We start from the raw sequence: 13,910 nt of genomic DNA, 5'->3' as shown, positions 1-13,910 counted from the left end.
CTTCTCACATTATTCCCCTGATTTTGCAGCCAAAGCCTTTCTGAGCCCCACTGCAGAGGCACACACGCTGCAGCTCTGGAGCAGTGGCAGGTTCTGAGCTTGGCAGTGAGCACTGCTCACCCTGAATTTTGTAAAAGGTGAGAAAGGATCATCACATGTTTAGGTACTTCGGAGGTCTTCATCAAAAGACAGGTGTCCTGTCCATCACACCAAACCTAGACAAGGTGGCCCAATCCTGGAAGAAACAGGGAATTAGGTCTGTGTTTTGGTCCAAGCCCCAACAGTCATGTCATGTTCCTGTGTCCTCTTTGGCCTCCTCACCTCCATGCCAGAGGGACAAGGAATGGGTGCCGAGTTCCTTCAGGGGCATGGGATGGCCCTACACTATCCCAACAGCCTTCCCTTCCCAAACAACTGCTCCCCATCCCCTGCAGGGGAAAACCCATAAATCTGGTGGAAGCATCAAACCTGTGGGTCTGCCCACAGGTCATGGGCAGGTTAAGGCAAACGATATCAAATATTTTCTGTGTCAGGATGAAGTCAAAAGGATATATCATTTACAACACTTTACTTTCTTTACACATCTTCAGTGCAGTACTCTAAAATCAAGCCCTGCAGTATCGTTTTTCACAGAAATGGTTCCTGTAGCCTTTGCTGAGTGTTTGGGCAGTAAATGTGGAAAGCGAGGAGGAGCACCAGAAGCAACAGAGGCATTGTTAGGATTATTATTAGGCTTCTAGCACAGACTAAGACAAAATGAATAAAAGGCAGATAAATATGTATTATCTATACTTAATATATATTAACTGACTTTGTTTAGGGAAAGCTGTAGGCCAACTGCAGCAAATTTAAATTAAAACAACAGAAATATTGGAGAGTTGAAGAGATGTATGAGAAGAAATTTGAAAGTATGGCTAGGCAGTTGCTGAGTGTAGAAAATGGAAGCATGACAGATTTGTAAACCCAGGGAAATGAATTAAATTATTTTCAAAAATAATATATACTTATTAAAGAAAAATTTGGGCCAGGCTGCTCTTACAAGGAAAATTGTGTCACCCTGATAAATCAGTACTCCAGCTGACACTGAACTAAACAGAGTTCTGTGTGAACATGCTGTGAACACTTCTCTGCTTATAAGGCAGAGGTGACCTAGAATTCATTCTCTCAGGCCTGCAAGTGAATGAGAACTGACTTGTAGCAGCCTTTAGGGGAACACTCTCTAGATACTGCAGTTGGAACAGGAATATTCTGTGTTGTAAATGAGAGCACTTAGGCTACAATTAGCGTCACTGAATTTTACAATTTATTGCTGGTAGTATGAGGAATGCATTACAAGTTTGCAAATCCAAAAGGAGGCTTATAATTTCATACATGATTCTATTTCTTGTAGTGGCCTTACTAAATCTTATTAGTTTTGACCATGGAAAAAATGTAATATTCCTGTGACTCTTCAGTTAACATGCACTGCAATCTCGCAAGTTCCCTTTTCATTGCACAAGGGTCTGCTTTACATCTTTATTACCTATATCCTGGGTTATGATCTGATTGGAAGGAACATCCTGGATCAGTGACTAACAGCATCATGTCACGCAGTGCCACGTAATCATGTTTATCTGTGTGTTAGTGACCACCTTAATAGACAGTTTGCCCCTGCTACTTCAATAATGAACACTGTCCCAGGCTGTCAGCTCTTTGATGACTGGGAAACAGTTGCAGGAAATTTGTATGTATAGTTTTGCCTTACCATCAGGGAATACCTATCTTGTTTTTCTTTTTTGTGACCTGGAATCTTAATTTTGTGTGTAACCTTGCTGAGGTTTAGGAATGGTGTTCTTCAATTTAGTAGTCCCACTAAAACCATGCACCACTCCCCTTCCCCCCTCCAATTGGAGGCACAAAGGGCAAAGATCATGGGTTGAGATAAGAACAATTTACTGGATACAGCAATGAGATAAGAAACAGCAACAACATTAATAACAAAAGGTATAAGAAAAGAAATTATTCACATGGAAAACTTCCTATGAAAACTCTCTACCATGTTTTGTCGACCAGAAGGAACCTCTTCTTCCCTTTACCCCACCCCCAGCAATGATGTGAGGTGGTATAGAATAATATCTGAGCCCTAGCTATGCCCCCTCCCACATACTGCAAAAAATTAACCCTGTCCTGGCTGTGATCAGGACAAACTTGAGCCTCAGTTTTAGTGTATCAGTTTCAAAATTTACTGTTTTCCTGAAAAATATAACTCTGGCAAATCTGGGGAGGTGTGTCCGCTGTTTGTAGAGGGAACAGTGCCATGCTTCTCTTCCACCTTGCATCAGCATTGTCAATAATGAGAGTAAAACCCTAGTCAAAGTTTAGGTCTCTTCCTCTCTGCCTTAGTTCTTTCCATGCAGAATACTTTGTCAGTTGTCATAGAGAAGCTGATTATATTCTTCAGAATGTTTTTCATTCATCCATAAGTCTGGTACTGTATTTCACTATTATTATTTTACAAAAATATAATTATGTAAATATCCCAAACTATCAGCCAAAGACTGCAGAAAACCAAAGGTGGAGACAGCTGAGCGTAAAATACCTGAAGGCACTGTGGAGGAGAGACAGACTAATGGAAAGAAGGGACAGGCAGCTTTTGGAAGAACCAACTTTTAGTGGACCAGTGGCTCTAGGAAGCCTTAGTTAAACTTGTGTTTATGTCAGTTGCCCATGTGTATAGCCTGATTTGTGATCCAGCATTTTTTTGACTAACTGTCGGGTTATGTATGTGAACAAATTCATAGTCTGTATTCTTTTCCCTTTTTTCCCCTACTTTACTGGGTAGTCCAATTGAAATGAAATTTTGGGAGAGGTTTACCCAAGTCACAAAACACAGTGTCTTGCAAGTAGTCTTTAAATCACTTCAAGCTCCCTGAGCAGTGTGAGGTTGGTCCTCCTAGAGATGTGTTGAACCTGAGACAAAAGCTTTATAAAATCTAAGGAAGGAAATATAGGAATCTTTTTTTTCCCCACAAAAAAAGCCACATGAGTTTGAAAGGCATCAAATAAATTTTTTTTCTCAATGTTCATTGTCTATGCCAGAACTGTTGTCTGGTCTGTAGCAGACAATGATTACCCCATAGCACAGTAGTACTTCACCCCCAAGAGTACTGATGGAGCTACAGGAAACACGGGTATTCTGTATTTGGATTTAGATTTCCTGGTTAAACACAGTATATGGATGGCGAGTGCTGAGAACGGTGTCAGATCTGTGTTACTTGTCTTTAAAGAGGTACCAAGTACTGCAGGCACAAAGAAAGTCCCTTCTCGCTATGCAAGGCAGTCACCTTAGGATGAGGTATAGGATCTTTAGCTGTCAACCATTTAGAACCAGAAAAGACTGCATTTAATTGCAAACATTGAATTTTAGGGTTAATTCTGACTATGGCTTCCAGACCTCAGAAAAATGCAAGTATTGAATAGTATCTGTCCTGCAGGTTCATCAGCACAGAACTAATATCCAAAAATACTTCCCACAGAAATATTCCCTCCCCTTCTATCATCCTAAAATGAAGGAGTCTAACTATAGCAGATTGCACAGCATGAGGCATCTTGTGCATGAAAAATCACACAATTATGAATGTTTGGATTAGTTTATATGATTGACTGATCATCCTTAAGTACTTTATAACATAACCATTCCGCAAATTAGGCTGATGTAATGTATCCCTATCAACAAGTAATTTCCTGTATGTTTGTTTGCAGTGTTCTCTAGCAGCTGCATTAAGTTTGTTAATGGGATGTGGTGAGTACATCGTGATTCCACTCACTCTTTATTTCATAGGTTGGTGAGACCAGATGCAAAAAAGTTTGCACTTCGAAATCTGATCTGAGATCCAATGATTTCAGCATCGTTGGAAGCTTGCCAAGAGATTTTGAATTATCAAATTATGACTGTTATGGGAAGCCCATTGAAGTCAACAATGGGCTCGGGAAATCTCAAGCCAAGAACAACAAGAAGCCTCCTCCTCCCAAGCCTGTCATTCCATCAGCAGCAAAGAGAATTGATCTTTATGCAAGAGCACTGTTCCCTTTTTGCTTCTTGTTCTTCAACGTCATATACTGGTCCATATATTTATGATAAATCTTTTATTTATTTTTTTCATATGTATAAAATATAACCCATTTCATTATCCCTTCCCAGTCATGAAGACCACTGTGTGAAATTATTTGCATTTGCAAAGCAATATGTTGCATCTTGATGCCGTGCGATTGTACTGAACATATGGCATCTGAAATTTGAATGAAAGCATGACACTGCAATGTCTGTGCTCTGACCAACGTTGTATATAAATGTACAGCACACATCCTGCTTTAGGAATATATATGAAGGACAATGCATACTACGTTATAAAGCTGAATAACGCTCTTCACTTATTAGTAACATACAGAAATTTAAAGTGTTTCTGACAATGAAACTGATGTGCACGTTGAGTATTATTAAAATCAGTATTCTAGTATATGTAGTATTTAACAGCTTTTCTGCTGACTTCCAGAGGGAAAAACCACCCACCAAACATCTTGTTCTTGTATAATTTTAGATGGCACTGTTGAAGAAAAAGCTAAGATGTAATTCATATTATTTAGACTTTGTAAGTAAAGACAGCATCAAATAAGCAGATCTTGTCTATGTGGAAAAATAAAGATCAGAGAACTACTAATTTTGTAAAATCAGCTCATTTAGGAAAAAAAACCCAACAATTGTGTCCATGAAGCAGGCACACTTAAGTGTGTGAGAATATGCTGACAATAAAACATTGGGCCAAATATTGACTGCTGTTTCTTTAGGCACAAACTAGATACAATATCTCAAAAACAAACAAGCCACTTTCTAGACTAAAGGTATCAGGAGTTTTAGGGAGGAATCACAAGATGCAGTTCAGCATGAGGTTTGTTATACATTTTTACATTACATTTACATTATTTTGTCCTTCTATAGCATCTGGCAAGTGTGTAAGTCACTTTTTTTTGTTGTTGTTGCATTGGACACATCTTACTTGACTTGTTTTGTTTATCCCCTTGACAGCTTTCATTTTAAACAAACCAGTTGTCAAGAATGAAATCCTATTTTCACCATTAATTATACCTTTTTCGTTTGTGTGCTAGCTAACACGTAGGAGTGAAAGCATGTCCAAAGGTCTAAGGGGCTAGGACTCTTAAATATATCATGAGCCTCCTGTGGATGCCAGGGTACATCCGTTGTAAGGGCAAGCCATGCGATGAAATGCAGCCTAAAGGAAGCTGCATGTATGTAGGCATCTGAGTAGCGTGCGTTCTCTCAGAACACAGGGACTTGGCCTCGGCCCATGAGAGTGTACAGAGAAATATGTCTCTGCTTGTAAAGCTGGGGCACCACAGCTAGTTACAACATGTGTATGTGTTACTAGTTGCAATATGAAAATAAGGCAGTTCTCACTAACTTTGCAATTCATAAGAGGAAACATGAGTTACTGGCGCCTCTTGGGCTCAGAAGGGACTAATTTAAATACAGGAGACCTTCCATAGTGTGGAAACAGAAACAATCCCACTTATGCTACATTTCTGGCATGCCCAGGATGTACTGAGCCAATGCAGGCCACCACAATCGGACTGTTGCATCACTTGGGTGTTTTCCACCATGAGAATGTTGTCCACATGCGGCAAAGCCTGCACAACCAAAAGGTCAAAAGTGGGAATATAAGAGAGCAATGGCATGCCACACCGGCTTCGCTTGGACATCTGGCAGCCCTGCATGTTCCCAGGGCCTCTTCTAACCGCTGCCACTTTGTGATCCACAGGCTGGTTGCAACTTATCATGTTTGGGTTGAAGAGATCTGCTCCTCAGAGAATGGTCACGTGTTTTTCACCAGCTCCCTGGCCACTTTCTCATGAGGGTTTCAGGGAGCCACTCTACCAGGTGGCCACAGTTTGTCCTTTGGATTTCTTTCTGATCCAAGGAAATGGAAGAAAAATCCCAGCTGTTACTGAGCTGTCTTGAACCAGGGCTGAGGGAAGGGATATCTTAAAGGTCTGCTTCAAAATTTTAATAATTCTTTTGGTTGAAGTTAATTGCAGAATTGTCAAAGACTCCTAAGAAGCAATAAGGAAAAGTATAGGAGAGGAAGGAAGGGAGAAGGAAAAGTATAGGAGAGGAAGGAAGGGAGAGGGAACTTTTATACGTACAGAGTGCTATATTTATAGACATTATTTATTCTCATACTTGTATTTTTTCTTACAGTACTGGAAGGCAAGAAAATAATTACCCTGTGTTGGAAATTATATGAATTTTGGAAGATAATTTTCTTGTTGGAACTCTTATTAAATGATTTATCTGTAATTAGTGTCCACATTCTATCTGTAAAATCTCAATTATAGATTTTATTGTTAAATTAATCTTTGTTCCTTCTTGGTTTCCTGCTTACTTGATGGCTTTTGTGTTTTATCATAAAACATTTAATCAATAATACACTGTAATTGCTTTCCAACTCACACAAAGGGAAGAAAAGGGAATGCATATTGTTCAGATAAAGGTTTTTTGTTCCTTATAGCACAAAAACTAAGGCCAGAAGCAAAGTTTAACAGCAAATTTGAAACTAAATTTAAAATGAACCAATATCAGCGATAAAGAATTAATTCTCTTTTTACTTACACTAGATAATGTTGCAGCATTTGTATTGCCTTGGAACATATTAGCTTGTCCTACTGAACAGTAATAATTGATTTATTTTATTTTTCTTCTTTCCACTAAAGGTCATTGAAAGTTTTGCATGCCATCTTACATTATGGTCCTCCAGCACCCTCTAGTTGTAAAATTCTGCCTGTTGACTGATTTCAAGAATGCGGTGCAAATACAAAACTGTATAGGCAATATAGGATCTCACCTGACTGTGATAATGTGACAGGAAAAAAACTATTATTAAATTAAAAATAAATGTACATTGAATCAATGTACAGCTATAGAAACTTGCAATGCAGTATGAATTTAAAATTGAAGAAATTAAGATATTCAAGTAGTAGCAAAGATGAGGTTCATGAACTACACACTAGTAACTAGATTAACCAGTCATGATGTCTGAACAAATCGCATGACAGCAAAATCTGTTTTTGAGGGAGAGACCATCTGTGTTTCAGCTGACATTTACTTTAAGTTCTGCTGTTTGCTGGTAGGAGAGTTACAAATTTTTGTTCTACCCTTAACATAACCCTTGGTATTTTCTTGGCTCTTAAACCCTTTAGTTATCTTTCTACATTTTTCAGGATTTTAGAACACATTCAAACACTGCATCAGGAATTTCCATGGAGATTAATTAATTCATTTCTTAACTGCGTCCACAAATTTAAGGTAGACAATAAGTAAGAATGTGATTTGAAAAGTATATCTGCTGCTATGTGTTAATTCCCTGTAATCCATACCTCATGTTTGACATCCTGTTTTAGGAGCAGCTCTTTAGTGGCTAATGACACCTCCTCTTTTTTTCAGTTAATTCTGGCTGAGATGGTGTATGTGAGCAGTCTGTCCTTTGAGTGAGGAAAGGAGTTTATTTTTGTAAGTGCAGTGTACAGAAGATTGACTGCTTGGAAACACTGCCAAGCAGCTTTCATTCTTCAAAGTCTTCAAATTAATTTGGACTTGGTAACAGGGTAAAGAGAGAGTGTCTTTAGCACCCTATTACCCATTAAAGAGAAAGTAGCAACACTGCCTTCTGGGGTAGTGCCAATGGGCATGACCACAGTCATTGATCTGGCTCTATAATCATTTAAAGGAAATGCACTTACTTACAAGTAATCTTTATTTAAAATTATTTTACTCTGTAGAGAGACAATACCTTACTTAAGCAGTCTGTTATAGCTGTTAAGGGAATCTATTAAGAGACGTTATAATCCAGGTCTCTTCTTCAATTAAAGCATCTTATCGTTATGGTTACTGAGTGACTTGCAACAAGGATATTTATAGAATAGGTAGCATTAAATTATTTATTTCCAAAGGAGTGCAACCTGAATATATGCAGTGCCAAGTGATTTTTCTGGCTATTGAGATATCGTAGTGCTGCAGTGAGTACAAATGAGGTGTGTAGGAGATAAGAGAATGATAGGACACTCTTACTGATGCTCTGGTATACTAATTCCGGGATTACAGAAGATAATGTGGAAAGAAATTCAGATAAAAAGAGATTGAATAATAGTTTTGTTTGTGTCTACAGTTTAATTTGTGTCTAACAACTTAATTGTTTTGTGTATGAGTTACCTTATTTTTATATAACTATAAAGAATAAATTTTAAAAAAAGGAAAATTAAGCTCATCTTTGGTGCCCAGAAGATACAGAAACTAAGTCTTTTCCTATGAAGCTCTACACTTAATAGTGGAATATACAGGAAAAAAATGCACAGTTTTAAGGACATAAATTTCTCATCACTGTGATTTTGTCTACAACATTGTATCAAATCAATCAGAAGCAATCTGGGCTGCTTGCAGCACTCCTTTGTATTCTGACTTATTTGAGAGAGGTGCCTATCCCTCCACCCTGCCTTGCACCTGTCCTCCTTCCACCAGTGGGAATGGTGTTGGCAGACATTTAAAATAAACATTACCTGGCTATTTTGAAATCTTTCTTAAAGCCTTTCATTGCTATGATTATGTCTGTGCTGCAGTCACTGAAATGCCCACACTAATGCAGGCCTATCCAAATTAACCTTAAACTAAATGTTTTGGGGAGGGCTGGAAACATCACCATGGTGACGGTGAGCTCTGGCTGAGAAGCCTACCTGCTGGCTAGGACAGGAAAAAATATGCTTGGTGTTAACCCCCACTAAGCTTTGTGCTGCCTTGGCTGTTACGCTCGAACGGTTGGTTTAAAGTTAGCTGGTGTGGGTGTTTATCAGCCCATGCCTGTGAAATGTAGGTGTATGCTGGATGACACACCATGTGCTAGGACAGAATTGATTCTTCCCACGGGTGATGTGAAAGATGCCACTGTAAAATATTCTCTCCGTGGGTCTTGATGACATATGGGATTTCTGACATGTTTAATTTTGTGTACTGACAAGAGCGTTCACTGGCAATTATAAAAAAATGCCAGTTTATTTTCCTGAACCAATGCACACGTGAATGAATGAGTTGGATTCACCCACCTGAGCATGAACGAGGTTGCCTCCTGAGTCTAGGTCATAAGACTATCCCTTTTATGAGCCATTCTGTTTAAAGTCCTTAACTATAATAGAGGATATTAGATCACAGTCTTTTGAACGAATAATGAGACTAGAGAAACTAGTGAGGCTAACAAGACTAAGACTGTATAGGTCTTTTTTGGCCTCCAGATGTCCGTGGATGTCAACCCTGATCTTGAGGGGCACTCCCTGATTACTTTTCAGCATGGGGTTTCTCAACATGTCAGGTTCTGGAGAACAGCAACCACTGACTCCCTGCCAAGAGGGGATGTGTTTGAAGGGCCTTCAAGTTTGTTAGTCAGCTCATCTTTGTAATATTGAGATACATCTACAAAGTTTGCCTGGCACCATTAACTGTCACACAGAGACAGCAGTGCATTAAGCACGTCTTTTAGTACAAGAAAATTAATGGTCTTTCCTCTTACTGCATGAAGGTATGATTTACTGTGATGGAGACCAACCAGTAAGACAGTGTGGGTTACTAAGGATTTCTATCCCACCAGACAGTTGCTTAGGCCACATATGATACTTTGAAACAAAGAAGTGTGGGAACTATGGAGTACAAAGGATAAGGTATTGCATAACTGTTTTCCACCCGATGAGTTCCTGAATCTGTGGCAGTGGATAGTGTGGAGTTTTTCATATATATCTGTGTAGGTCTGTTTCTTTCTAAGAATATTCACAGAGGGAGTCATTTTTCACTTGAGGTAGCAAACTCAAGGTTTTTGGGGCCAAGAAACCCTCCTGAGTATAGCAGGTCAAGTTGTACCATTGCCCCCTGCAAAAACCTTTCAACTCAGAGGAAACCTTCTCTAGCGCCATAAATTGCGAGAAAAACCTCTGCTGAAACTGAGACTGCTGCTGAGAGGAAAAACTGTGTGTAGGCAGCCCCTGTGCTTCCACCTTCTTTCACTGTAGCATACATCATGATAATCAACAGCACTGTGTAGCTTTTCTGTTTATCAAGCTTGAGTGATTTCCTTGGCAAAAACTTCATCCATCCTACTGTTCATCTCCTTACAGTCAGAGCAAAGACTGTGTGTGACTCTAACAGTGTTCATAAAGGCAGGCCAGTGCTGATGTTCAAGAACAGAGGAACAGTAATATATGAGAAGACCTCAGATACCCTCGTTTCTCAAATTTTGGCATTATCTGTATTATGCCATTTCAGTTTTGTCCCTATAACTCAGAGTATTGTGATATTTGGATAACATCTCACTACATGCATTATATTTTTGAGTTAAGTGCATTGAATCATGAATTTCCTGTCAAAAGCAGAATAAAAAAAAAAAGTAGTCCATGTGACATTTTTTAAAATGTTGATTTCCTCTATTAACCTTAAAACTTGCATTTGACCCAAAGGCTAGGGAAATAATGTTTCTCAGTGTTTAATAAGCCTTACATTGTCATAACAGATTTATCAATGTCTCAAGCAGATTCATTCTTCCAGATTAATTTATTTGTTTCTTTGACTCCCAAAGGCCAGCTCACTGGAAAACATTAATTTAAATACTGGCTATTTCAAAGGCATAATACTGACAGGAACTGACTGTAAAGACTAATGTTTTTGACCAATACCACTCCAGCATCAGTTTCTGCTTTTGACAAAGCCTGTCTTGCTACCTGCTCCTGCTTCTGACAAATCCTGTTTTGCCCCAGCCTACTGGAGGGTGTAAAATCTTTGTAGGCTTTTTAAAATATCTGTCTGATTGTGTCAGCTTCTGAGGCAGCCCTGCTCTCATTATCCTTCTGGATGTGCTTCAGGACCAGTATATTACAGAAGCAATCTTTTTTCAAGCAAATACAAATGATATACAGCATCCACTATGAACTATCGTCCACTTTGTGGAATTAAACTTTAGTCTTTATTTAATAATTCTTCATATTTTCTAGTTGGTTGTTTCCCAAGGTGAAAACTTCTTAAATAAATAAATTCCTTAAAAGAATAAACAAATGTGCATAATGGCAGGAGAGAATCGCCTCAACCTTGCATGTTTTCTCTGAACTTAAAGCTCTTGCCTTACTGTGGTCTTAAAGCCAAGAAGGTTTCAGAGGATCTGCTGAAGTCATGATGGCTGCCCTACAGAAGCCTGGACAAGGACAAGAGCCCCTCTCCTTGTAGAACCTGCCCTGTACATCTCTATTCAATGCAAACCATCCAGAGGAGAACACAGCTAGGTTTCCCAAGTCCTGTGCCTTTGCAATAATGTGTTCATCACATTCACCACTTGATGAGTTTTCTTGCAACAGAGAGGCACTTTCTTTAGAAAAATAACAATGATGCCATGGTAATATTCCCAGACACTACAATTTCATGGGAGTGTTTTACACCACTACTGTAGGATATTGCATGTTACAAATTTTACCATGGGAGGTTTTAAACAGCAAGGGCATATCCAAGCTGGCAGCACTTTATTATCTGTTACCCATAAACATGGCTTTACTACTTTATTTGTCATATTCTTCCATAGTCTTCCTATTTCAGGGAAAGCATTTTAAAATGGGAATTTTTCTAAGCATATCACAGCATATTGTGGTTTACTCTATTTTTTTTCCACAGGAGCATAAGGAAGAGATACTGTGTTTTACATTACAGTGCTCTTGCAGAAGCTTTGCTAGTGTCTGTGAAGAAAGTCTTGATGAAATTAAATCGGAAAAAAATTTCATGCAGTGTGCAAATGAAACAGCTAGGAATAAACCCATTTATGCAAGCCTCATGCTGAGAGTCTGATGAGCTTTGACAATTGGAATAAATTATTTTGTCTGAAAGGAGATTCCAGTCTTAAAAGACAGGATAACGTTGAATCTTTCAACAGTTTTCATTTCTCATCTGAAAAGAAAAACTTTATAGAAAAGACCAGGTAGTCTTGTCCATACTGATGTCATATCTGCACACGGCCATCATGCTCTCCTGTAATATGGTCCTTTTGCCAGTTCATGCTGCAAGAATTCAGTTGATGGACTTATTTCTTCTCTGACCAAGCAGTAAAAGAACTGCCGTTGTCTGACTGCGCATGGGACACAGCTGAGGGCACGGCTCCATGTGCAGCCCAAGTCCAGACGTCATAGGTAAGTGATGGTCTGTAGCTAAACACAGGACCCAGTAAGTAGGGGCAAGTGTCTCTTCCCCAGATCTCCAGTGCAAGTTTGGCAGATTATTTCCTCTATTTTCTTATGTTCCTCTGCACTAAGTGACAGAAGACAACAAGGTGGCTTTTTCTTGCTCCAGATATCTTTTGTATAGATTGGATGTGGCTGGGGCAAAAAATTTTCTGTTTCTAGAAGTTGTACAATGCCTTAAGGCACTACTTTAATGCACACAAATAGTAATAAATAGTCATTATTAATCATAGATTCAGTGACATACAGTAGTGATATCTGGATTTGGATTCTCCCAGTCTTAACATTTCTGAAAGCAGTCTGGCTCTGATTTCAAGTGCCTGATATTCCCCCTTGTTTACATTGGCTTTACACTATAATTTTTCTGATTTATAGTCAGAGGAGAATCAAACCCATGTGCATGTACACATTCTTTCCTTTAATATTGCTTCTTTCTGACATCTAAAGAAGATGTTTAAAATAACCTCACAGTTCCTTGCTTGCATCCAAATTCTTCAGAAGATTCTGCAGAGTAACAAAGGAGGGAGTTGTAGCTTTTAAAATTATGAATTTATTCATTTATAATTTAATTTAAATAAGCATAAATATCTATATTTAATATAATGACATTCTTAGGAATAAACCTTCATGAAAATAGCATGTTACAATTTTGTAAGTTACCAGTATTTTCCCCTTCTATTATTACTATTGTTTAGTTTGGCAAGTATTTGCAAAGTACATCCATATCATACCATGTATTTTTTCAGTTTCCTGTAAAATAAATCATCCCCTGCCATGACACAGAGTGAGCCACGGGATAATAAATCACATACTGGAGTAGCTCCTTCAATTGCAAATTCAGAACAAGTGTTGTTACATACAATGTACAACAATGTACTCTTTTTTAAAGAAAACGGATGATTATTTTGTATCTAATATTTTATTAGGTTGCTAATGTGAGTAATTATGTATAGTAATTAATATCTTGTTAATTACTAGGAAATAAATTAATAAAAGTGATACAGAATAATACGGATATGTTTCTGGGGTTTGTTAGCTAAATCTTTGAGGTGGGAAGTTCCTGTTAGGCACTACAGTCTGTCATTTATGGGATGTCATCCAACAGCAGTGTAGATAGAATCACCTGGGGATTGTTTTATACACAGAAAGTTAAAAGCGAGTGCCACACATCTGTCTGACTCACAGATTGCTTACTGCTGGGTTGTCTTTCATGGTTGATATTCAAAAGGAAAGCAGGGGAAGCCCATGAAGGGTGGTATTTTCAATCCATTTAGCCTCACTGTCATTTCATGGGATATTACTGTAATTGATTATCCATATGTATCACACAACCATTTGTCAATAACACCAAATTGTCTGTTCTTCTAATGAGGCACTGAATTGAGATGAACTATAATTAATAAAATTATAAAATAATCAGATGATGAATGGAGAAAATTCCACTCTGAAGCGAAACATTTATTCTGCAGACTATTTATGTGCAGTGCTGCAAGAAGCAAGGAAAGAAGCAATAATGCAATCTGCTATCTTGTTCAGCAGTAGTGCTTGGAGTGCTGGTGTGATCTGTGATTTTCCTTAACTGCCTCAAATAACTGAACTCTTCCTGTTGT

At 38.4% G+C, this 13,910-nt stretch overlaps 1 protein-coding gene across 3 annotated transcripts in view; it reads left to right on the top strand.

Moving 5' to 3' along the window:
* Nucleotides 1-8,306, top strand: part of GLRB (glycine receptor beta) — a 52,853-nt gene extending 44,547 nt beyond the window's left edge. For 2 of the 3 annotated variants that reach the window (XM_027739519.2, XM_027739516.2), the window contains one exon: nucleotides 3,821-8,306. In XM_027739519.2, the coding sequence (XP_027595320.1) occupies nucleotides 3,821-4,117 (297 nt within the window). In that variant the 3' untranslated portion in view covers nucleotides 4,118-8,306. The remainder of the gene's footprint in view (nucleotides 1-3,820) is intronic. The other variant, XM_027739517.2, reaches the window with a different exon arrangement.
* Nucleotides 8,307-13,910: the final 5,604 nt, after the last annotated feature.

The sequence above is a fragment of the Pipra filicauda genome, unplaced genomic scaffold (genome assembly GCF_003945595.2).
Source record: "Pipra filicauda isolate LSUMZ 115617 unplaced genomic scaffold, ASM394559v2 scaffold22_size4397567_pilon, whole genome shotgun sequence".
NCBI classification, from domain to species: domain Eukaryota; kingdom Metazoa; phylum Chordata; class Aves; order Passeriformes; family Pipridae; genus Pipra; species Pipra filicauda.
This window is presented reverse-complemented; position numbering and strand designations above follow the sequence as displayed.